We start from the raw sequence: 24,888 nt of genomic DNA on the forward strand, positions 1-24,888 counted from the left end.
ATCCCACAGTTGACAGTGCATGTCAGAGCACATACCAAACCATTAGGTCGAAGGAATTGTCCGTAGAGCCCCCGAGACAGGATTGTGTCAAGGCACAGATTTTGGAAAGGGTACCAAAACATTTCTGCAGCATTGAAGGTCCCCAAGAACACAGTGGCCTCAATCATTCTTAAATGGAAGAAGTTTGGAACCACCAAGACTCCTCCTAGATCTGGCTACCCGGCCAAACTGAGCAATCGGGGAAGAAGGGCCTTGGTCAGGGAGGTGACCAAGAACCCGATGGTCACTCTGACAGAGCTCCAGAGTTCCTCTGTGGAGATGGGAGAACCTTCCAGAAGGACAACCATCTCTGCAGCACTACACCGATCAGGCCTTTATGGTAGAGTGGCCAGATGGAAGCCACTTCTCAGTAAAAGGAACATGACAGCCCGCTTGGAATTTGTCAAAATTCACCTAAAGGACTCAGACCATGAGATACAAGATTCTCTGGTCTGATAAAACCAAGATTGAACTATTTGGCCTGAATGCCAAGCATCACGTCTGGAGGAAACCTGGCACCATCCCTACGGTGAAGCATGGTGGTGGCAACATCATGCTGTGGAGATGTTTTTCAGCAGCAGGGACTGGGAGACTAGTCAGGATCGAGGGAAAGATGAACCAAGCAAAGTACAGCGAGATCCTTGATGAAAACCTCTTCCAGAGTGCTCAGGACCGCAGACTGGGGCGAAGGTTCACCATCCAATAGGACAACGACCCTAAGCACACAGCCAAGACAACGCAGGAGTAGCTTCGGGACAAGTTTCTGAATGTCCTTGAGTGGACAAGCCAGAGCCCGTACTTTAACCTGATCGAACATCTCTGGAGATATATGAAAATAGCTGTGCAGCGATGCTCCTCATCCACCCTGACAGAGCGTGAGAGGATCTGCAGAGAACAATGGGAGAAACTTCCCAAATACAGGTGTGCCAAGCTTGTAGCTTCATACCTAAGCCTGTAATCGCGGCCAAATGTGCTTCAACACACTGACAACACATAGCAAATGTGCTTCAACACACTGACAACACATAGCAAATGTGCTTCAACACACTGACTAAAAGGGTCTGAATACTTATGTAAATGTCATATTTTTGTGTTTTATTTGTAACACATTTTTAAAAATGTCTAAGAACCTGTTTTTTGCTTTGTAATTATAGGGTATTGTGTGTAGATTGATAAGGGAGGGGCAAATAATTTAATCCATTTTAGAATAAGGCTGTACCGTCACCAAATGTGGAAAAAGTAAGGGGTCTGAATACTTTCCGAATGCACATTTTATGGATACAGTATATTTTACATTTAGTTCTTGTTATTTTTCGTCCCACCCTTCAGCTCCACTCAACCCCTCCCATCTATCTCTAAATACCATCCAGTTTTTGATTTCTTAGTGTTACACCTTGTCTTTGTATTGCACTACGCAGGCAAGTTGTCCAATACTCGCTCCAAGTTGTCCAATACTCGCTCCAAGTTGTCCAATACTCGCTCCAAGTTGTCCAATACTCGCTCCAAGTTGTCCAATACTCGCTCCAAGTTGTCCAATACTCGCTCCAAGTTGTCCAATACTCGCTCCGTTGTCCAATACTCGCTCCAAGTTGTCCAATACTCGCTCCAAGTTGTCCAATACTCACTCCAAGTTGTCCAATACTCGCTCCAAGTTGTCCAATACTCGCTCCAAGTTGTCCAATATTCACTCCAAGTTGTCCAATATTCACTTAAGAGTTTTCTCTCCCCTATCATCAAACAAGTACTAATGAGAAGACGAAGCTCAGAGCTCAGATAGTCACAGTTCATATACACTACAAGCCACTGGGAAACAAACTTTCTCTGTTTAAAATCTTTCTTTCAACTAGCTCTCACAGTCTCACACCAGAATTAGATGTTCATCCATGTTTCTCAAACTTCAAATTACACAGTGTTTAAGGTTCCCTTTAGGCATTAACTCAAAATGTTTAGGGTTAAGTTTAGGCATTCATAAATCTTAAACTGGAACTGACAGCGTTTTACCTACTTTGCAGATATGAAACAAACAGACTATCATAATATCAGTCAAAAAATATATAATTCCCAATTAATGCTACAAAACCAACTTCATAAGAGGTTTTAAAAATAGGTTATATTTTCTGCCTAGTGGCGCAGCGCTCTAAGGCACTGCATCGCAGTGTTGCGGTGTCACTACAGCATCGGGTTAGATCCCAGGCTATGTCATTACCGGCCATGACCGGGAGTCCCATAGGGCAGCGCACAATTGGCCAAGCGTTGGGAGGTTTTAGCTGGGGGGCTTTACATGGCTCATCACGCTCTAGGGACTCCTTGTGGCGGGTCGGGCGACTGCAGGCTGACTTCCATCATCAGTTGAATAGTGTTTCCTCCGAACACATTGGTGAAGCTGGCTTCCTGGTTAAGCGAGCGGGTGTTAAGAAGAGCGGTTTGGCGGGTCAAATTTCGGAGGACGCCTGACTCGGCCTTCGCCTCTCCTGAGCCCGTTGGGGAGTTGCAATGATGAGACAAGATCTTAATCATGGAAAAAGGGCTACTTTTTTAAATAAACGTTTACACTACCGTTCAAAAGTTTGGGGTCACTTAGACATTTCCTTGTTTTTGTCAGAAAAGCAACATTTTTGTCCATTAAAATAACATAAAATTGATCAGAAATATATCACATAGGCGTACATGGGCCCATTATCAGCAGCCATCACTCTTGTGTTCCAATGGCACGTTGTGTCAGCTAATCCAAGTTCATAATTTTAAAAGGCTAATTGATCATTAGAAAACCCTTCTGCAATTATGTTAGTACAGCTGAAAACTGTTATGCTGATGAAAGATGCAATAAAACTGGCCTTCTGTAGACTAGTTGAGTAGCTGGAGCATCAGTATTTGTGGGTTCGATTATAGGCTCAAAATGGCCAGAAAAAAATAACTTTCTTCTGAAACTTGTTAGTCTATTCTTGTCCTGAGAAATTAATGCTATTCCATGCGAGAAATTGCTAAGAAACTGAAGATCTCGTACAACACTGTGTACTACTCCCTTCACAGAACAGCGCGAACTGGCCCTAACCAGAATAGAAAGAGCAGTGGGAGACCCCGGTGCACAACAGCAAGAGGACAAGTACATTAGAGTGTCTAGTTTGAGAAACAGACGCCTCACAAGTCCTCAACTGGCATCTCATTAAATAGTACCAGCAAAACACCCGTCTCAACGTCAACAGTGAAGAAGCGACTCTTGGATTCTGGCTTTCTAGGCAGAGTTGCAAAGAAAAAGCCATATCTGACTGGCCAATAAAAAGAAAAGATTACGATGGGCAAAAGAACACAGAGGAACTCTGCCTAGAAGGCCAGCATCCCAGAGTCGCCTCTTCACTGTTGAGCACAGAATAACTATTCAACACTCAACACCCGTTGAATATGGCCAGTGTCATTCAACGTTGGCAAAACAGCATAATTAAATTGTTGCCAGCAGCACAGTTGCAGTCACCAACATAAAAACAGCCTAACCAGCTCTGCTAGGGCAAGTAAAATGGTCAGAGTGAGCTGTTCTCTCATTTGTGTCTGGAAGTAGCTAGCAAGCTAGCCAACGTTAGCCAGTTAGCTTGGGTGCTTGACTGCTGTTGTTAAGACAGAAGGCTTTGATCAACCCTACTCGACCAGAATGTCCAGTGTGTGCTCTGAACACTCCTTAGAGATGGGTGGGGCTAAAGCTTAAGAGGGTGTGAACGATGCTGACTGGATGTAGACAAAGAAGAGGTCTCCAGTAGGTGTCCTATAACATTCAAAGGCCATTTTCTCAAAAGTGGGGTTACAAGTTTATCAACTTTCAAAGCAGAATTACCTCCCACTGTTCCTCAACTGTTGTGTGTGACGTACCCTTTTATAGCTCTGTGTCTCTACTTTTATCCAATGTAAAAAATAAAAATAAAACATTTCAAGTTTTGCTACATCAAACTGGGTGTATATGAGCAGATTTCATGTTGCTAAAATGCTGTCTGTTCCACTTTAATGTTAGGCATTAACTCTGAATTGTTAAGGTAAAGGTCAAGGTATGGGATAGGCTTAAAACAAAAGTCACAAAAACAACATTCTATTGCTGGATTTGAACTTGTAACCTTTGGAATCAGAGGCAGGTGCCTACATTTATCTGCCATCCCTCCCCACAACACCCTAGCAGCCCACAACACCCTAGCAGCCCACAACACCCTAGCAGCCCACAACACCCTAGCAGCCCACAACACCCTAGCAGCCCACAACACCCTAGCAGCCCACAACACCCTAGCAGCGCACAATGTTGCCCCTTGTGGCCGGTTTTCATATCACCTCCCGACATCCTCAGACATGGATGGATGTCAAATACTGACTTATCATGGGGTGACCTGGCTGCTTTCTTTATTTGGTTACTCTTCTCTTTTCTACACACTCTTCTCTTTTCCACACACTCTTCTCTTTTCCACACACTCTTCTCTTTTCCACACACTCTTCTCTTTTCCACACACTCTTCTCGTTTCCACACACTCTTCTCGTTTTCACATTCTCTCCCTACGGTTTGTCTCAGCCAGGAATAAGTGGCGTCCATCGGACCCCCAGATCATCTCAGAAGGTCTGTATGCCATTGCTGTGGTGCTGAGTTTCTCCCGCATCGCCTACATCCTGCCAGCCAACGAGAGCTTCGGACCCCTCCAGATCTCCCTGGGCCGGACGGTGAAGGACATCTTCAAGTTCATGGTCATCTTCATTATGGTGTTTGTGGCCTTCATGATCGGCATGTTCAACCTCTACTCGTATTACCTAGGAGCCAAGTACAACCCTGCCTTCACCACGTGAGTGAGAAAATACAATACACATCCTGCACACACACACACACACACACACACACACACACTGAAACACACACAAATGGAAGATTAGTGAGATGAGTGAAACACATCTTTTTTGGGGGGGGTCAAGTGACATGTTATTTAGGAAAGATACTGGTGGAATCCCACAAGGTCACCTTTCTTTCAAAGCTCTTTTCTGACAGGACAGGTGGAAGTAGTGTCTGGCTACATCTCTGTCCAGTTTATCAGTGGAAATCCACTATGATGTTTTCTGGAACCAGCTGGTCCTTTCACATCAGTGATGACAGGCACATTTACTTTTATTTAATGTCCGCCTGTGGATTTTATAGCAACGTCGCAAAGTGATCAGTCTTTATCCTGTGGCAGGCTCGTTTAAGAACCATTTGTCAACATTTATCTCAGAGAAAGAAGACACACACTCATTCAGACACAGTCCTCTTCCCTCCTCTCCTCTCAGAATGTACTTTTACCACTTTAAACTAGAGACACATTATCATTTGATCATTCTATCACTCTTTCTGAAACTGAAACTTTCCACTCAGTCATCTCAGTCACTTTGCTAATGGATTTTGGGTCCAGCCTGTCCGTCCGTCTCAGTCAGTCAGTCAGTCGGTCAGTCATTTTTTATGAGTTTGAGAACTCCTCTGTTCCATCTGTGTGTAGTGAAGTAGAACCACAGAGAACGGTGGAGTCTGGGATGGGTTCTGCTTGGCTGATCACATAGAACCACCAGTCTGCTGAGGCGGTACCGGTACAAACGTCGGACTCATCACTTCTACTCCCTACAGCGGATATTCAGTTTTAGGCCTCTGTCTTGGACTCTAAGACCTGAATGGTACCCTCAAGGGCTGAGTTCACACAGCACACTCAACTTTTTTCCACTAATTGGTCTTTTTGACCAATCACATCAGATCTTTTAACATCAGCTCTTTTTTTGGGGAGCTGATCTAATTGGTCAGAAGACCAATCGAAACGCAGCCTGTGTTGACTTTACCTTGAAACACAGTTGGGATTTGTTTCCGATGTCAGTTTTGAGGAATCCAGCTGATATATTATTCCACTTGAATTCATAGTAACCTATCAACCAGTGAGCTGTTCTGTATGAATTCTACCATTCACAAGTTCTTACTGGTACCACAAGGGGTCACTATGACTCCAATTACTAATGGAGTCAGAAAAGACCATAACAGAAGTCACGTTTTCCAGGTGGAATTTACATCAATCATTTACCTGGTAAAGAAAAAGAGTGGGTTGGACTGTATCTTAGGCTAGGTTGAGGAGTGATATTGCAGGTCAGAATACAGGAATGTTGGTGTACGACAAGGTTTCCAGTGCAGGGTATTCAGTTATTAACTAACTAACGAAGGCCCAGCACAAGGACACAAGAGCCCGTGGGGTCCGGGGGGGGGGGGGGGGGGGGGGGGGGGGAGGAATTGAGATATTGAATGGGTTTTCAGCCCGGTAGCTAAGGTTGTGTGAAAGGATGTTGTGGTTCTGGAGGATACAAAAGAGAAGATATATTAGCATACTTACGAAGTGTCATAACTAATAGGAGAATGTAGAAAAGTATAAAACACAGGAACAAATGACATCACTGGTAACTAAAGAATTCCCCAAACCATCACACTACCACCACCATGCTTAACCGTTGGTATGAGGTGGAATGTAGTGTTTGGTTTTCGCCAGACATAAGGGGACCCATCTCCTCGAAAAAGTTGATTCAAGTTTGCCAAAAAAGCACCTGGAAGATCATCAAGACTCTTGGAAGAATGTTCTATGGACAGATGAGTCAAAAGTAGAACTTTTTGGATGACATGGGCCCCATTATGCCTGGTGAAAACCTTATACCAAGAACCTTATACCAACGGTTAAGCATGGTGGTGGTAGTGTGAATCTTTAGGGATGCTTTGCATGAGAGAATGTCAAGAGTGTGCAAAGCTGTCATCAAGGCAAAGGGTGGCTACTTTGAATAATCTCAAATTGAAAATATATTTGGATTTGTTTAACACTTTTTTGGTTACTACATGATTCCATACGTGTTATTTCATAGTTTTGATGTCTTCACTATTATTCTATAATGTAGAAAATAGTAAATGAAAAAAAATGAGTAGGTGTGTCCAAAATGTTGACTAGTACTGTATATATATATATATATATATATATATATATATATATATATATATATATATATATATATATATATGTGTCTATGTGTATATATACAGGCTAGGAAGTTATCATTATACAGTCTCCAAACATGAAAAGGCACTTACTTAAACTCAGGTATGCACAACATGGACTGCGTTTAGACAGGCAGCCCAATTCTGATATTTTTTCACTAATTGGTTTGAAAAGATCTGATATGACTGATAAAAAATGATCAGAATTAGGCTGCCTGTCTAAACTCAGCCATGGACAGGAAAGGGAAAACACTGGGGCTGCCCTATTCACCAAACACTAAGGAAAACACACGCTGCTTTATACCAGAGGAATGGGGGCGGAATGTTGATTAGCAGAGTGATTTCAGGTGTGGTGAGTTGGCAGGATTGGAGTTGGAAGTCCAGAGAGAGGATAATTGGAAAGTTGGTCGAATTTGCATGTTGGTTTAGACGTGTGTGTGTGTGTGTGTGTGTGTATGTACGTACGTGCATGTATCTGCTATCTCTCTGTGTTCTTGAGTATAACAGACATGGCAGCTTTTGATGGAGGATGGTAGTGAGGGCAGGTTTGATGGCTCCGGTGCTGATTTAGGGAGGCAGGTGGTGGTGATAACGATACCCCAGGAGGAAGCACTCTGAGTGGGGGCTGTGGAGAGGGTGAAGGCGGTTCTTTGGAGGATGGCTGGAGGGTTCAGGCAGTGAAGGTACAGCTGGAGTAGGCCTAATGAAGACTGTATGCCCTAATGGCTACTATTCTGGCCTCCAGAACCCAACACACTGACTGACTCACTCACACACAAAAGCACACATATTATTTCTCACACACACACACACACACACACACACACACACACACACACACACACACACACACACACACACACACACACACACACACACACACACACACACACACACACACACACACACACACACACACACGGCAGGTTATTAGGATTCTCAGCTAGGCACCTCTGGAGAAGCAGTAGGCCTGTCTCTATGTTCTAGTCAGCCATGCATTAGTACACTGCTGTACAGACCTGACTGCCAGACGAGAGGAGAGTAATGGAGACATACAGGAAAGGGGGGGTGGAGTCAGGAAGTAGAAGATAGAGGGAGGACGGAGTCTATTTGAGGAAAATAGAAAGCGTCAGCGAGTAGAGGAGAAAATAGAGGAGGATAAATTTGACAGAGTAGGAAGATAAACAAATGAGATAAAAGCAAGAGGAAAGGAGGAATGAGTATGAGTGAAGAGAGGGGGGATGGAGAGACTAGAGGGGGATGGAGAGACTAGAGGGGGATGGAGAGACTAGAGGGGGATGGAGAGACTAGAGGGGGACGGAGAGACTAGAGGGGGATGGAGAGACTAGAGGGGGACGGAGAGACTAGAGGGGGATGGAGAGACTAGAGGGGGATGGAGAGACTAGAGGGTGATGGAGAGACTAGAGGGGGACGGAGAGACTAGAGGGGGACGGAGAGACTAGAGGGGGATGGGGAGACTAGAGGGGGATGGAGAGACTAGAGGGGGATGGAGAGACTAGAGGGGGACGGAGAGACTAGAGGGGGATGGAGAGACTAGAGGGGGATGGAGAGACTAGAGGGGGAAGGAGAGACTAGAGGGGGATGGAGAGACTAGAGGGGGATGGAGAGACTAGAGGGGGATGGAGAGACTAGAGGGGGAAGGAGAGACTAGAGGGGGACGGAGAGACTAGAGGGGGACGGAGAGACTAGAGGGGGACGGAGAGATTAGAGGGGATGGAGAGACTAGAGGGGGACGGAGAGACTAGAGGGGGACGGAGAGACTAGAGGGGGATGGAGAGACTAGAGGGGGACGGAGAGACTAGAGGGGGACGGAGAGACTAGAGGGGGACGGAGAGACTAGAGGGGGACGGAGAGACTAGAGGGGGACGGAGAGACTAGAGGGGGACGGAGAGACTAGAGGGGGACGGAGAGACTAGAGGGGGATGGAGAGACTAGAGGGGGATGGAGAGACTAGAGGGGGACGGAGAGACTAGAGGGGGATGGAGAGACTAGAGGGGGATGGAGAGACTAGAGGGGATGGAGAGACTAGAGGGGATGGAGAGACTAGAGGGGGACGGAGAGACTAGAGGGGGACGGAGAGACTAGAGGAGAGACTAGAGGGGGAAGGAGAGACTAGAGGGGGATGGAGATACTAGGGGAGGAAGGAGAGACTAGAGGGGGAAGGAGAGACTAGAGGGGGAAGGAGAGACTAGAGGGGGACGGAGAGACTAGAGGGGATGGAGAGACGAGAGGGGGACGGAGAGACTAGAGGGGATGGAAAGACTAGAGGGCGACGGAGAGACTAGAGGGGGACGGAGAGACTAGAGGGGGATGGAGAGACTAGAGGGGGACGGAGAGACTAGAGGGGGACGGAGAGACTAGAGGGGGAAGGAGAGACTAGAGGGGGGATGGAGAGACTAGAGGGGGATGGAGAGACTAGAGGGGGAAGGAGAGACTAGAGGGGGATGGAGAGACTAGAGGGGGAAGGAGAGACTAGAGGGGGAAGGAGAAACTAGAGGGGGATGGAGAGACTATAGGGGATGGAGAGACTAGAGGGGATGGAGAGACTAGAGGGGGAAGGAGAGACTAGAGGGGGAAGGAGAGACTAGAGGGGGATGGAGAGACTAGGGGGGGAAGGAGAGACTAGAGGGGGAATGAGAGACTAGAGGGGGAAGGAGAGACTAGAGGGGGAAGGAGAGACTAGAGGAGAGACTAGAGGGGGAAGGAGAGACTAGAGGGGGAAGGAGAGACTAGAGGAGATACTAGGGGAGGAAGGAGTGACTAGAGGGGGAAGGAGAGACTAGAGGGGGAAGGAGAGACTAGAGGGGGACGGAGAGACTAGAGGGGATGGAGAGACTAGAGGGGGACGGAGAGACTAGAGGGGATGGAGAGACTAGAGGGCGACGGAGAGACTAGAGGGGGACGGAGAGACTAGAGGGGGATGGAGAGACTAGAGGGGGACGGAGAGACTAGAGGGGGACGGAGAGACTAGAGGGGGAAGGAGAGACTAGAGGGGGGATGGAGAGGCTAGAGGGGGATGGAGAGACTAGAGGGGGAAGGAGAGACTAGAGGGGGATGGAGAGACTAGAGGGGGAAGGAGAGACTAGAGGGGGAAGGAGAAACTAGAGGGGGATGGAGAGACTATAGGGGATGGAGAGACTAGAGGGGATGGAGAGACTAGAGGGGGAAGGAGAGACTAGAGGGGGAAGGAGAGACTAGAGGGGGATGGAGAGACTAGGGGGGGAAGGAGAGACTAGAGGGGGAATGAGAGACTAGAGGGGGAAGGAGAGACTAGAGGGGGAAGGAGAGACTAGAGGAGAGACTAGAGGGGGAAGGAGAGACTAGAGGGGGAAGGAGAGACTAGAGGACAGTATTCGAGAGACTAGAGGGGGAAGGAGAACTAGAGGGGGATGGAGATACTAGGGGAGGAAGGAGAGACTAGAGGGGGAAGGAGAGACTAGAGGGGGAAGGAGAGACTAGAGGGGGATGGAGAGACTAGGGGAGGAAGGAGAGACTAGAGGGGAAGGAGAGACTAGAGGGGGATGGAGAGACTAGAGGGGAAGGAGAGACTAGAGGGGGATGGAGAGACTAGAGGGGGATGGAGAGACTAAAGGGGGAAGGAGAGACTAGAGGGGGAAGGAGAGACTAGAGGGGGATGGAGAGACTAGGGGGGAAGGAGAGACTAGAGGGGGATGGAGAGACTAGGGGGAAGGAGGACTAGAGGGGAAGGAGAGACTAGAGGGGGAAGGAGAGACTAGAGGGGGAAGGAGAGACTAGAGGGGGATGGAGATACTAGGGGAGGAAGGAGAGACTAGAGGGGGAAGGAGAGACTAGAGGGGGAAGGAAGACTAAAGGGGGATGGAGAGACTAGAGGGGGAAGGAGAGACTAGAGGGGGAAGGAGAGACTAGAGGGGGAAGTAGAGACTAGAGGAGAGTAATGGAGAGACTAGAGGGGGAAGGAGAGACTAGAGGGGGATGGAGAGACTAAGGGGGAAGGAGAGACTAGAGGGGGATGGAGAGACTAGAGGGGGAAGGAGAGACTAGAGGGGAAGAGAGACTAGAGGGGGAAGGAGAAACTAGAGGGGATGGAGAGGCTAGAGGGGGAAGGAGAGACTAGAGGGGGACGGAGAGACTAGAGGGGGAAGGAGAGACTAGAGGGGGACGGAGAGACTAGAGGGGATGGAGAGACTAGAGGGCGACGGAGAGACTAGAGGGGACGGAGAGACTAGAGGGGGACGGAGAGACTAGAGGGGGACGGAGAGACTAGAGGGGGAAGAGAGACTAGAGGGGGAAGGAGAGACTAGAGGGGGGATGGAGAGACTAGAGGGGATGGAGAGACTAGAGGGGGAAGGAGAGACTAGAGGGGGATGGAGAGACTAGAGGGGGAAGGAGAGACTAGAGGGGGAAGGAGAAACTAGAGGGGGACGGAGAGACTATAGGGGATGGAGAGACTAGAGGGATGGAGAGACTAGAGGGGGAAGGAGAGACTAGAGGGGGAAGGAGAGACTAGAAGGGGATGGAGAGACTAGGGGGGGAAGGAGAGACTAGAGGGGGAAGGAGAGACTAGAGGGGGGAAGGAGAGACTAGAGGAGAGACTAGGAGGGGACGGAGAGACTAGAGGGGGAAGGAGAGACTAGAGGGACAGTATTGGAGAGACTAGAGGGGGAAGGGAGAGACTAGAGGGGGATGGAGATACTAGGGGAGGAAGGAGAGACTAGAGGGGGAAGGAGAAACTAGAGGGGGAAGGGAGAGACTAGAGGGGGAAGGAGAGACCTAGAGGGGGAAGGAGAGACTAGAGGGGGATGGAGAGACTAGGGGGAGGAAGGAGAGACTAGAGGGGGAAGGAGAGACTAGAGGGGGATGGAGAGAACTAGAGGGGAAGGAGAGACTAGAGGGGGGTGGAGAGACTAGAGGGGGATGGAGAGACTAAGGGGGAAGGAGAGACTAGAGGGGGAAGGAGAAGACTAGAGGGGAAGGAGAGACTAGAGGGGAAGGAGAGACTAGAGGGGGATGGAGATACTAGGGGAGGAAGGAGAGACTAGAGGGGGAAGGAGAGACTAGAGGGGGAAGGAGAGACTAAAGGGGGATGGAGAGACTAGAGGGGGAAGGAGAGACTAGAGGGGGAAGGAGAGACTAGAGGGGGATGGAGAGACTAGGGGGGGAAGGAGAGACTAGAGGGGGAAGGAGAGACTAGAGGGGGAAGGAGAGACTAGAGGGGATGGAGAGACTAGAGGGGGAAGGAGAGACCAGAGGGGGAAGGAGAGACTAGAGGGGGAAGGAGAGAATAGAGGGGGAAGGAGAGACTAGAGGGGATGGAGAGACTAGAGGGGGAAGGAGAGACTAGAGGGGGAAGGAGAGACTCGAGGGGGAAGGAGAGACTAGAGGGAGATGGAGAGACTAGAGGGGGAAGGAGAGACTAGAGGGGGATGGAGAGACTAGAGGGGGAAGGAGAGACTAGAGGGGAAGGAGGAAACTAGAGGGGGATGGAGAGAACTATAGGGGATGGAGAGACTAGAGGGGATGGAGAGACTAGAGGGGGAAGGAGAGACTAGAGGGGGAAGGAGAGACTAGAGGGGGATGGAGAGACTAGGGGGGAAGGAGAGACTAGAGGGGAAGGAGAGACTAGAGGGGGAAGGAGAGACTAGAGGGGATGGAGAGACTAGAGGGGGAAGGAGAGACTAGAGGGGGAAGGAGAGACTAGAGGGGGAAGGAGAGACTAGAGGACAGTATTGGAGAGACTAGAGGGGGAAGGGAGACTAGAGGGGAAGGAGAGACTAGAGGGGAAGGAGAGACTAGAGGGGATGGAGAGACTAGAGGGGGAAGGAGAGACTAGAGGGGAAGGAGAGACTAGAGGGGGAAGGAGAGACTAGAGGACAGTATTGGAGAGACTAGAGGGGAAGGAGAGACTAGAGGGGGATGGAGATACTAGGGGAGGAAGGAGAGACTAGAGGGGGAAGGAGAGACTAGAGGGGGAAGGAGAGACTAGAGGGGGAACGAGAGACTAGAGGGGGAAGGAGAGACTAGAGGGGGATGGAGAGACTAGGGGAGGAAGGAGAGACTAGAGGGGGAAGGAGAGACTAGAGGGGGATGGAGAGACTAGAGGGGAAGGAGAGACTAGAGGGGGAAGGAGAGACTAGAGGGGGATGGAGAGACTAGAGGGGGATGGAGAGACTAGGGGGGAAGGAGAGACTAGAGGGGAAGGAGAGACTAGAGGGAAGGAGACTAGAGGGGGATGAGATACTAGGGGAGGAAGGAGAGACTAGAGGGGAAGGAGAGACTAGAGGGGGAAGGAGAGACTAGAGGGGATGGAGAGACTAAGGGGGAAGGAGAGACTAGAGGGGGAAGGAGAGACTAGAGGAGAGTAATGAGAGACTAGAGGGGAAGGAGAGACTAGAGGGGGAGGAGAGACTAGAGGGGGAAGGAGAGACTAGAGGGGGATGGAGAGACTAGAGGGGGAAGGAGAGACTAGAGGGGGAAGGAGAAACTAGAGGGGGAAGGAGAGACTAGAGGGGGAAGGAGAAACTAGAGGGGGATGGAGAGACTAGAGGGGGAAGGAGAGACTAGAGGGGGAAGGAGAGACTAGAGGGGGAAGGAGAGACTAGAGGGGGATGGAGAGACTAGGGGGGGAAGGAGAGACTAGAGGGGGAAGGAGACTAGAGGGGGAAGGAGAGACTAAGGGGGATGGAGAGACTAGAGGGGGAAGGAGAGACTAGAGGGGAAGGAGAGACTAGAGGGGGAAGGAGAGACTAGAGGGGGATGGAGAGACTAGAGGGGGAAGGAGAGACTAGAGGGGGATGGAGAGACTAGAGGGGGAAGGAGAGACTAGAGGGGAAAGGAGAGACTAGAGGGGGAAGGAGAAACTATAGGGGATGGAGAGACTATAGGGGATGGAGAGACTAGAGGGGGAAGGAGAGACTAGAGGGGGAAGGAGAGACTAGAGGGGGATGGAGAGACTAGGGGGGAAGGAGAGACTAGAGGGGAAGGAGAGACTAGAGGGGGAAGAGAGGACTAGAGGAGAGACAGAGAGGGGAAGGAGAGACTAGAGGGGAAGGAGAGACTAGAGGACTATTGGAGAGACTAGAGGGGGAAGGAGAGACTAGAGGGGGATGGAGAGACTAGGGGAGGAAGGAGAGACTAGAGGGGGAAGGAGAGACTAGAGGGGAAGGAGAGACTAGAGGGAAGGAGAGACTAGAGGGGAAGGAGAGACTAGAGGGGAAGGAGAGACTAGGGGAGGAGGAGAGACTAGAGGGGGAAGGAGAGACTAGAGGGGGATGGAGAACTAGAGGGGAAGGAGAGACTAGAAGGGGATGGAGAGACTAGGGGGAAGGAGAGACTAGAGGGGAAGGAAGAGACTAGAGGGGAAGGAGAGACTAGAGGAAGGAGACTAGAGGGGAAGGAGAGACTAGAGGGAAGGAGAGACTAGAGGGACGTAATTGGAGAGACTAGAGGGGGAAGGAGAGACTAGAGGGGGATGGAGATACTAGGGGAGGAAGGAGAGACTAGAGGGGGAAGGAGAGACTAGGGGGAAGGAGAGACTAGAGGGGAAAGGAGAGACTAGAGGGGAAGGAGAGACTAGAGGGGGGATGGAGAGACTAGGGGGGAAGGAGAGACTAGAGGGGAAGGAGAGACTAGAGGGGGAATGAGAAACTAGAGGGGGAAGGAGAGACTAGAGGGGGAAGGAGAGACTAGAGGGGGATGGAGAGACTAAAGGGGAAGGAGAGACTAGAGGGGGAAGGAGAGACTAGAGGGAAGGAGAGACTAGAGGGGGGAAGGATAGACTAGAGGGGGATGGAGAGACTAGGGGAGGAAGGAGAGACTAGAGGGGGAAGGAGAGACTAGAGGGGAAGGAGAGACTAAAGGGGATGGAGAGACTAGAGGGGAAGGAGAGACTAGAGGGGGAATAGAGACTAGAGGGGAAGGAGAACTAGGGGGGAAGAGAGACTAGAGGGGGATGGAGAGACTAGAGGGGGAAGGAGAGACTAGAGGGGATGGAGAGACTAGAGGGGAAGGAGAGACTAGAGGGGGAAGGAGAGACTAAGAGGGGAAGAGAGAGATAGAGGGGGAAGGAGAGACTAGAGGGGATGGAGAGACTAGAGGGGGAAGTGAGAGACTATAGAGGGGAAGGAGAGACTCGAGGGGGAAGGAGACTAGAGGGGGATGGAGAGACTAGAGGGGGAAGGAGAGACTAGAGGGGGATGGAGAGACTAGAGGGGGAAGGAGAGACTAGAGGGGGAAGGAGAGACTAGAGGGGGATGAGAGACTATAGGGATGGAGAGACTAGAGGGGATGAGAGACTAGGGGGGAAGGAGAGACTAGAGGGGGAAGGAGAGACTAGAGGGNGGGGAAGGAGAGACAGAGGGGGAAGGAGAGACTAGAGGGGGATGAGATACTAGGGGAGGAAGGAGAGACTAGAGGGGGAAGGAGAGACTAGAGGGGACAGGAGAGACTAAAGGGGGATGAGGAGAGACTAGAGGGGGAAGGAGAGACTAGAGGGGGAAGGAGAGACTAGAGGGGGACAGGAAGAGACTAGAGAGAGTAATGGAGAGACTAGAGGGGGAAGGAGAGACTAGAGGGGGATGGAGAGAACTAGAGGGGGAAGGAGAGACTAGAGGGGATGGAGAGACTAGAGGGGGAAGGAGAGGACTAGGGGGGAGGAGAAAACTAGAGGGGGAAGAGAGACTAGAGGGGGAAGGAGAGACTAGAGGGGGAGGAGAGACTAGAGGGGAAGGAGAGACTAGAGGGGGAAGGGAGAGACTAGGCGAGAGGAAGGAGAGACTAGAGGGGGAAGGAGAGACTAGAGGGGGAAGGAGAGACTAAAGGGGGATGGAGAGAGACTAGAGGGGGAAGGAGAGACTAGAGGGCGGAGGAGAGACTAGAGGGGGAAGGAGAGACTAGAGGAGAGTAATGGAGAGACTAGAGGGGAGGAGAGAGACTAGAGGGGGATGGAGAGACTAGGGGGGAAGGAGAGACTAGAGGGGGATGGAGAGACTAGAGGGGGAAGGAGAGACTAGAGGGGGAAGGAGAAACTAGAGGGGGAAGGAGAGACTAGAGGGGGAAGGAGAGACTAGAGGGGGGAGGAGAGACTAGAGGGGGAAGGAGACTAGAGGGGGAAGGAGAGAGACTAGAGGGGATGGAGAGACTAGAGGGGATGGAGAGACTAGAGGGGATGGAGAGACTAGAGGGGGAAGGAGAGACTTTTAAAGAGGAAAGAGGGGAAAAGAGACTAGAGGGGGAAGGAGAGACTAGAGGGGGAAGGAGAGACTAGAGGAGAGCTAGAGGGGGAAGGAGAGACTAGAGGGGGAAGGAGAGACTAGAGGACCAGTTTGGAGAGAATAGAGGGGGAAGGAGAGACTAGAGGGGAATGGAGATACTAGGGAGGAAGGAGAGACTAGAGGGGGAAGGAGAGATAAGCAGGGGAAGGAGGGAACTAGGGGGGGGAGGGGGGGGAGAGACTAGAGGGGATGGAGAGCAGACTAGAGGGGATGGAGAAGACTAGAGGGGAAGGAGAGACTAGAGGGGGAAGGAGAGACTAGAGGGGGATGGAGAGACTAGGGGGGGAAAGGAGAGACTAGAGGGGGAAGGAAGAGACTAGGGGGGAAGGAGAGACTAGAGGACCAGGGATGGAGAGACTAGAGGGGGAAGGAGAGACTAGAGGGGGATGGAGAGACTAGGGGAGGAAGGAGAGACTAGAGGGGGAAGGAGAGACTAGAGGGGGAAGGAGAGACTAGAGGGGAAGGAGAGACTAGAGGGGAAGGAGAGACTAGAGGGGGATGGAGAGACTAGGGGAGGAAGGAGAGACTAGAGGGGGAAGGAGAGACTAGAGGGGGATGGAGAGACTAGAGGGAAGGAGAGACTAGAGGGGGATGGAGAGACTAGAGAGGGATGGAGAGACAGGGGGAAGGAGAGACTAGAGGGGGAAGGAGAGACTAGAGGGGGAAGGAGAGACTAGAGGGGGAAGGAGAGACTAGAGGGGGATGGAGATACTAGGGGAGGAAGGAGAGACTAGAGGGGAAGGGGAGACTAGAGGGGAAGGAGAGACTAAAGGGGGATGAGAGACTAGAGGGGGAAGGAGAGACTAGAGGGGGAACGGAGAGACTAGAGGGGGAAGGAGAGACTAGAGGAGGAGTAATGGAGAGACTAGAGGGGAAGGAGAGACTAGAGGGGAGGAGAGACTAGAGGGGGGAAGGAGAGACTAGAGGGGGATGGAGAGACTAGAGGGGGAAGGAGAGACTAGAGGGGGAAGGAGAAACTAGAGGGGGAAGGAGAGACTAGAGGGGGAAGGAGAAACTAGAGGGGGATGGAGAGACTAGAGGGGGAAGGAGAGACTAGGGGGGAAGGAGAGACTAGAGGGGGAAGGAGAGACTAGAGGGGGATGGAGATACTAGGGGAAGGAGAGAACTAGAGGGGGAAGGAGAGACTAGAGGGGAAGGAGAGACTAAGGGGGATGGAGAGACTAGAGGGGGAAGGAGAGACTAGAGGGGAAGGAGAACTAGAGGGGGAAGGAGAGACTAGAGGGGGATGGAGAGACTAGAGGGGGAAGGAGAGACTAGAGGGGGGATGGAGAGACTAGAGGGGGAAGGAGACTACGGGGGAAGGAGAACTAGAGGGGATGGAGAGACTATAGGGGATGGAGAGGACTAGAGGGATGAGAGAGACTAGAGGGGGAAGGAGAGACTAGAGGGGGAAGGAGAGACTAGAGGGGATGGAGAGACTAGGGGGGAAGGAGAGACTAGAGGGGGAAGGAGAGACTAGAGGGGGAAGGAGAGACTAGAGGAGAGACTAGAGGGGGATGGAGAGACTAGAGGGGGAAGGAGAGACTAGAGGACAGTATAAGAGAGAGACTAGAGGGGAGAGACTAGAGGGGGATGGAGATACTAGGGGAGGAAGGAGAGACTAGAGGGGGAGGAGGAGAGACTAGAGGGGAAGGAGAGACTAGAGGGGGAGGAGAGACTAGAGGGGGAAGGAGGACTAGAGGGGGAAGGAGAGACTAGAGGGGGATGGAGAGACTAGGGGAGGAAGGAGAGACTAGAGGGAGGAAGGAGACTAGAGGGGGATGGAGAGACTAAGGGGGAAGGAGAGACTAGAGGGGGATGGAGAGACTAGAGGGGATGGAGAGACTAGGGGGAAGGAGAGACTAGAGGGGAAGGAGAGACTAGAGGGGGAGAGAGACTAGAGGGGGAAGGAGAGACTAGAGGGGGATGGAGATACTAGGGGAGGAAGGAGAGACTAGAGGGGGAAGGAGAGACTAGAGGGGGAAGGAGAGACTAAAGGGGGATGGAGAGACTAGAGGGGGAAGGAGAGACTAGAGGGGGAAGGAGAGACTAGAGGGGGAAGGAGAGACTAGAGGAGAGTATTGGAGAGACTAGAGGGGGAAGGAGAGACTAGAGGGGGATGGAGAGACTAGAGGGGAAGGAGAGACTAGAGGGGGATGGAGGACTAGAGGGGGAAGGAGAGACTAGGGGGAAGGAGAACTAGAGGGGGGAAGGAGAGACTAGAGGGGGAAGGAAGAGACTAGAGGGGGAAGGAGAGACTAGAGGGGGAAGGAGAGACTAGAGGGGGAAGGAGAGACTAGGGGAGGAAGGAGAGACTAGAGGGGGAAGGAGAGAGACTAGAGGGGGGAAGGAGAGACTAAAGGGGGATGGAGAGACTAGGGGGAAGAGGAGACTAGAGGGGAAGGAGAGACTAGAGGGGGAAGGAGAGACTAGAGGAGAGTAATGGAGAGACTAGAGGGGGAAGGAGAGACTAGAGGGGGATGGAGAGACTAGAGGGGGAAGGAGAGACTAGAGGGGGATGGAGAGACTAGAGGGGAAGGAGAGACTAGAGGGGGAAGGAGAAACTAGAGGGGAAGGAGAGACTAGAGGGGAAGGAGAAACTAGAGGGGGAAGGAGAGACTAGAGGGGGAAGGAGAGACTAGAGGGGAAGGAGAGACTAGAGGGATGGAAGAGACTAGAGGGGATGGAGAGACTAGAGGGGATGGAGAGACTTAGAGGGGGAAGGAGAGACTACGAGAGGGGAAGGAGAGACTAGAGGGAAGGAGAGACTAGAGGGCAGAGGACTAGAGGAGAGACTAGAGGGGAAGAGAGACTAGAGGGGGAAGGAGAGACTAGAGGACAGTATTGGAGAGAATAGAGGGGGAAGGAGAGACTAGAGGGGGATGGAGATACTAGGGAGGAAGGATGAGACTAGAGGGGGAAGGAGAGACTAGAGTGGGGAAGGAGAGACATAGAGGGGGGAAGGAGAGACTAGAGGGGGAATGGAGAGACTAGGGGAGGAAGGAGAGACTAGAGGCGGAAGGAGAGACTAGAGGGGGATGGAGAGACTAGAGGGGGAAGGAGAGACTAGAGGGGGATGGAGAGACTAGAGGGGGATGGAGAGACTAGAGGGGGAAGGAGAGACTAGAGGGGAAGGAGAAGACTAGAGGGGGAAGGAGTGACTAGAGGGGGATGGAGAGACTAGAGGGGGAAGGAGAGACTAGAGGGGGATGGAGAGACTAGAGGGGATGGAGAGACTAGAGGGGATGGAGAGACTAGAGGGGGAAGGAGAGACTAGAAGAGGGATGGAAGATACTAGAGGGGGACGGAGAAGGACTAGAGGGGGATGGAGAGACTAGAGGGGGAAAGGAGAAGACTAGAGGGGGAAGGAGAGACTAGAGGGGGACGGAGAGACTAGAGGGGGATGGAGAGGACTAGAGGGGGATGGAGAGACTAGAGGGGGATGGAGAGACTAGAGAGGGGACGGGAGAGACTAGAGGGGGATGGAGAGACTAGAGGGGGACGGAGAGACTAGAGGGGATGGAGAGACTAGGGGGAAGAAGAGACTAGAGGGATGGAGAGAAGACTAGAGGGGGAAGGAGAGACTAGAGGGGATGGAGAGACTAGGGGGGAAGGAGAGACTAGAGGGGAACGAGAGACTAGAGGGGGAAGTAGAGACTAGATGATGAGACTAGAGGGGGAAGGAGAGGACTAGAGGGGGAAGGACGAGACTAGAGGACAGTATTGGAGAGACTAGAGGGGGAAGGAGAGACTAGAGGGCGATGGAGATACTAGGGGAGGAAGGAGAGACTAGAGGGGGAAGGACGAGAACTAGAGGGGGAAGAGAGACTAGAGGGGGAAGGAGAGACTAGAGTGGAAGGAGAGACTAGAGGGGATGGAGAGATCTAGGGGGGAAGGAGAGACTAGAGGGGGATGGAGAGACTAGAGGGGGAAGGAGAGACTAGAGGGGGATGGAGAGACTAGAGGGGGAAGGAGAGACTAGAGTGGGAAGGAGAGACTAGAGGGGGATGGAGAGAAGCAGAGGAGGATTCTTGGCTGGCCTGTTTGTGTGGGCACAATAAGGGAAACAGGCCACTGGCACATACAGAAGATGGAGAATCAGAGGGATAAGCTGAAGAAGACACACAGACATGGAGAACAAGCTGAGAAGGAGGGAGAGGGCAAAACCAAAGAGAGTGAGATATATTTTGTGAGAGCTGAAGAGTAGAGAGAGAGAGAGAGAGAGAGAGAGAGAGAGAGAGAGAGAGAGGAGAGAGAGAGAGAGAGAGAGAGGGAGGAGAGAGAGAGGAGAGAGAGAGAGAGAGAGGCCCTGGTGGTATGGCATGACAGTTTAGCGGGGGGGGTAAAAAAGGAACATATGTACAGTACCAGTTAAAAGTTTGCACACACGTTCTCATTCCAGGGTTTTTCTTTGTTTTTACTATTTTCTACATCATAGAACAGTAGTGAAGACATCAAAACTATGAAATAACACATATGGAATCATGCAGTAACCAAAAGAGTTTATATTTGAGATTCTTCAAAGTAGCCATCCTTTGCCTTGATGACAGCTTTGCACACTCTTGGCATTCTCTCAACCAGCTTCATGAGGTAGTCACCTGGACTGCATTCACTTAACAGGTGTGCCTTGTTAAAAGTTAATTTGGGGAATTTCTTTCCTTCTTAATGCGTTTGAGCCAATGAGTTGTGTTGTGAGAAGGTAGGGGTGGTATTCAGAAGATAGCCATATTTGGTAAAAGACCAAGTCCATATTAGGTCAAGAACAGCTCAAATAAGCAAAGAGAAATACAGCCCATCATTACTCTAAGACATGAAGGTCAGTAGTGTCAAGAAATTTTACAGTTTATTCAAGTGCAGTTGCAAAAACCATCAAGCGCTATAATGAAACTGGCTCTCATGAGGACCGCCACAGGAAAGGAAGACCCAGAATTACCTCTACTGCAGAGGATAAGTTCATTAGAGTTACCAGACTCAGATTGTAGCCCAAATAAATGCTTCAGAGTTCAAGTAACAGACACATCTCAACATCAACTGTTCAGAGGAGACTGCGTGAATCAGGCCTTCATGGTCAAATTGCTGCAAAGAAACCACTACTAAAGGACACCAATAAGAAGAAGAGACTTGCTTGGGCCAAGAAACACGAATAAGAACATTACACCGGTGGAAATCTGTCCTTTGGTCTGATGAGTCCAACCGCCGTGTCTTTGTGAGATGCAGAGTAGGTGAACGGATGATCTCTTTTCTTTTATTTCCAGGGGATATGCAAGTCGGGATGTGCTGAGAGAGAGAGAGAGAATTTATAGAGCGTGATGGACACTCGTGTTGTCATGAAGCTCCTAATTGCTTGTCTCGCACTGTTCAATTCCCTATTCAATACATATGACCAGAGAAGACACACACACTACACATACACCCACTCAAACAAATCACATTGATTAAGACCAGAGGTGCTTACCCGTCTGTCACCATGGATACGGCTCAGCGGCGTGATCGAGGAAAGTTGATCTGAGTTTAATACTTGAAGATGTCTGTCTACACCACTCTCCTGAGAGATAGCACTGCTAGATGGAGCGAGGGAGGCGGTGAGGGAGGAGAGTAAAGGAGGGAGGGAAGTTCATATAGAAATGCTATAAGGGAGGGATAGAGAGGGAGGGAGAGGATTTTAATATCGGAATGATGAGAATTTTTTTATATATTTTTTTAAGTCGTCAATTTACTGATCTGCAGCATTGATTTCCCTGATTATAGAGAGAGAGTGAGCTAAAGAGAAAGATAGTTAGAGAGAGAGACAGAGTGGAAGGGAGGGAGAGAGTGGCACTGAAGAAAGATCGAGAAAAGGAATAATGGAAAATAAAGTTAGAGAGAGCGAGCGAGAGAGATAGAGAGAGAGAGGGAGACAGAGAGAGAGGGAGAGAGAGAGAGAGAGAGAGAGAGAGAGAGAGGGAGAGGGAGAGCGAGCGAGAGGGACCTACTGTGTGTTCATATCAGTCTCCTGAGGAAGTAGATGAGCAGTAATTGGGTTTGGATTACACACACACACAGACTAGAGGTGAGTTGCCGCCATTCTCCCTCGTAGGGTGTGTGTGTGTGTGTGTGGTGCCTTGTACTGCCTCCCTCTCTCCTGTCAGTGAGGTGCTCTCCTGAGGGTTAAGGCTGACTGTGTCTCTGAAGGCACCCGCTGTGACCAGCTGTTAGGGAACTAGACAGAAGCGTTTAATGACGGCTCAGCACCCGGCATCAATATCCGCTGGTCTGCTCTCTGTGTGAATAGGAGGGGTAGTGGTAGCCGGCGACTGATAGAATTGTTTCACGTATAGAAAGGACTCCTGTATCTCTGCAGACAAGTGGGGATGTCCTTGTATGTCATAAAGCTTCTATTAGAAACCTCTCCGTTTCCCTGCCTAATAACATGTACATTCATTTCTAAATACATGTAAAGAGTCTTGCATATTGACGTTAGTTTGTCACGTGAGCCCCAGGTCAGAGGAAAGGGAAGTCAATAAACATCAGCAAGGATCAAGTGGATGGACTATCATATGGGGGTCTGAATACCGTTCCACATGAGAACATTGTCCAATAGAGAGAGGATTTAGGTTTATTCAGCCATGGTACCACATGCATGTTACTGTACATACTGGGCCTTGCAGCACATCGAGCTGACAGGTGACATATTGTTAATTATTTTAGCGAGTTACTACAGAGTTATCCGAGTTCTAAGATCTTGTGAGTCTGTGAGAAGACAGAGAGACAGAGAACAAAGACATAGAGAGCGAGTTGTAGGTTAAGCAGTGTTTTCCACTCTTCCTAGAAAGAAGTGTGTGTGGCTCTAAGCGCTGAAAGAGGAGAGGTTTATTATTGAAGTGCACACACAGGCCTGTAGCCGACATCTCTCTTTTCCTTCACCCCTCCCTCTTGCTTTGCCATTCATTGAATGTTTATTTGGCAGTATTGCGTCCAAATGTCGGTGTTCTTTTGGCAAAGTGTATGTTTAGCTCACTCCAAACCACCTCAGAGCTTGGGTGTCTGACAGCGCTAGCTAGAGCAATGTCACCTCATTCAACCAACTTGTACTGAGCACTGAGACTAAAAGCAGAACCAAATGGACTGGACTGGACTGGACTGGACTGGACTAGACTAGACTAGACTGGACTGGACTGGACTAGACTAGACTGGACCAGACGTTTCCAACCTGTTCCGTTCCATGCACAACCAAATCACAGACAAAAGCCCTGGGCTGTTCCAAAGTGGAACAGGAGAACTGGCTTTGCCTCTTCGATTGAGCTTTCCTGGTGGGGGGATAATGTGTTGGAATTGGACATGACTCATCAGCTATTTCATCAGTGCCAGCTCATAAACTCTACTAAAAGAACACTATACTCTGGTTTACAGACTCATGCTTGCGTGTGCATCCGTGTGTTTTTCCCCAGGGTGGAGGAGAGCTTTAAGACTCTGTTCTGGTCCATCTTCGGTCTGTCGGAGGTGATCTCCGTGGTCCTGAAGTATGACCATAAGTTCATAGAGAATATTGGCTATGTGCTGTTTGGGGTCTATAACGTCACTATGGTGGTGGTTCTACTCAACATGCTCATCGCTATGATCAATAGCTCCTACCAAGAGATAGAGGTCAGTTCTATTAATAACTCATTCATATAGAGGGCAGTCCTATTAATTACTTATTCATATAGAGGTCAGTCCTATTAATAACTCATTCATAAAGAAGTCAGTCCTATTAATAACTCATTCATAAAGAAGTCAGTCCTATTAATAACTCATTCATATAGAGGTCAGTCCTATTAATAACTCATTCACATAGAGGGCAGTCCTATTAATAACTCATTCATATAGAGGTCAGTCCTATTAATAACTCATTCATATAGAGGGCAGTCCTATTAATAACTCAATCATATAGAGGTCAGTCCTATTAATAACTCATTCATATAGAGGGCAGTCCTATTAATAACTCATTCATATAGAGGGCAGTCCTATTAATAACTCATTCATATAGAGGGCAGTCCTATTAATAACTCATTCATATAGAGGGCAGTCCTATTAATAACTCATTCATATAGAGGGCAGTCCTATTAATAACTCATTCACATAGAAGGCAGTCCTATTAATAACTCATTCATTTTACCTTTATTTAACTAGGCAAGTCAGTTAAGAACAAATTCTTATTTTCAATGACGGCCTAGGAACAGTGGGTTCAGGGACAGAACGACAGATTTGTACCTTGTCAGCTCGGGGATTTGAACTTGCAACCTTCAGGTAGTCCAAAGCTCTAACAACTAGGCTACCCTGCCGATTCATATAGAGGTCAGTCCTATTAATAACTCATTCATATAGGAGTCCGTTTTATTAATAACTCATTCACATAGAGGTCAGTTCTATTAATAACTCATTCACATAGAGGTCAGTTCTATTAATAAGTCATTCCTATAGAGGTCAGTCCTATTAATAAGTCATTCCTATAGAGGTCAGTCCTATTAATAAGTCATTCCTATAGAGGTCAGTCCTATTAATAACTCATTCACATAGAGGTCAGTTCTATTAATAACTCATTCCTATAGAGGTCAG

General features: G+C 49.9%; 1 protein-coding gene across 1 annotated transcript in view; it reads left to right on the forward strand.

Annotated features, from left to right (window-relative positions):
• The window catches only part of LOC109910115 (short transient receptor potential channel 7), a 60,651-nt gene that overhangs the window by 26,768 nt on the left and 8,995 nt on the right, over window positions 1-24,888 (forward strand). The window contains exons 6-7 of the mRNA XM_031797920.1: window positions 4,580-4,844; window positions 23,742-23,937. Coding sequence (XP_031653780.1) covers window positions 4,580-4,844; window positions 23,742-23,937 — 461 coding nt within the window. The remainder of the gene's footprint in view (window positions 1-4,579; window positions 4,845-23,741; window positions 23,938-24,888) is intronic.

Source organism: Oncorhynchus kisutch, linkage group LG19 (genome assembly GCF_002021735.2).
Source record: "Oncorhynchus kisutch isolate 150728-3 linkage group LG19, Okis_V2, whole genome shotgun sequence".
NCBI classification, from domain to species: Eukaryota; Metazoa; Chordata; class Actinopteri; order Salmoniformes; family Salmonidae; genus Oncorhynchus; species Oncorhynchus kisutch.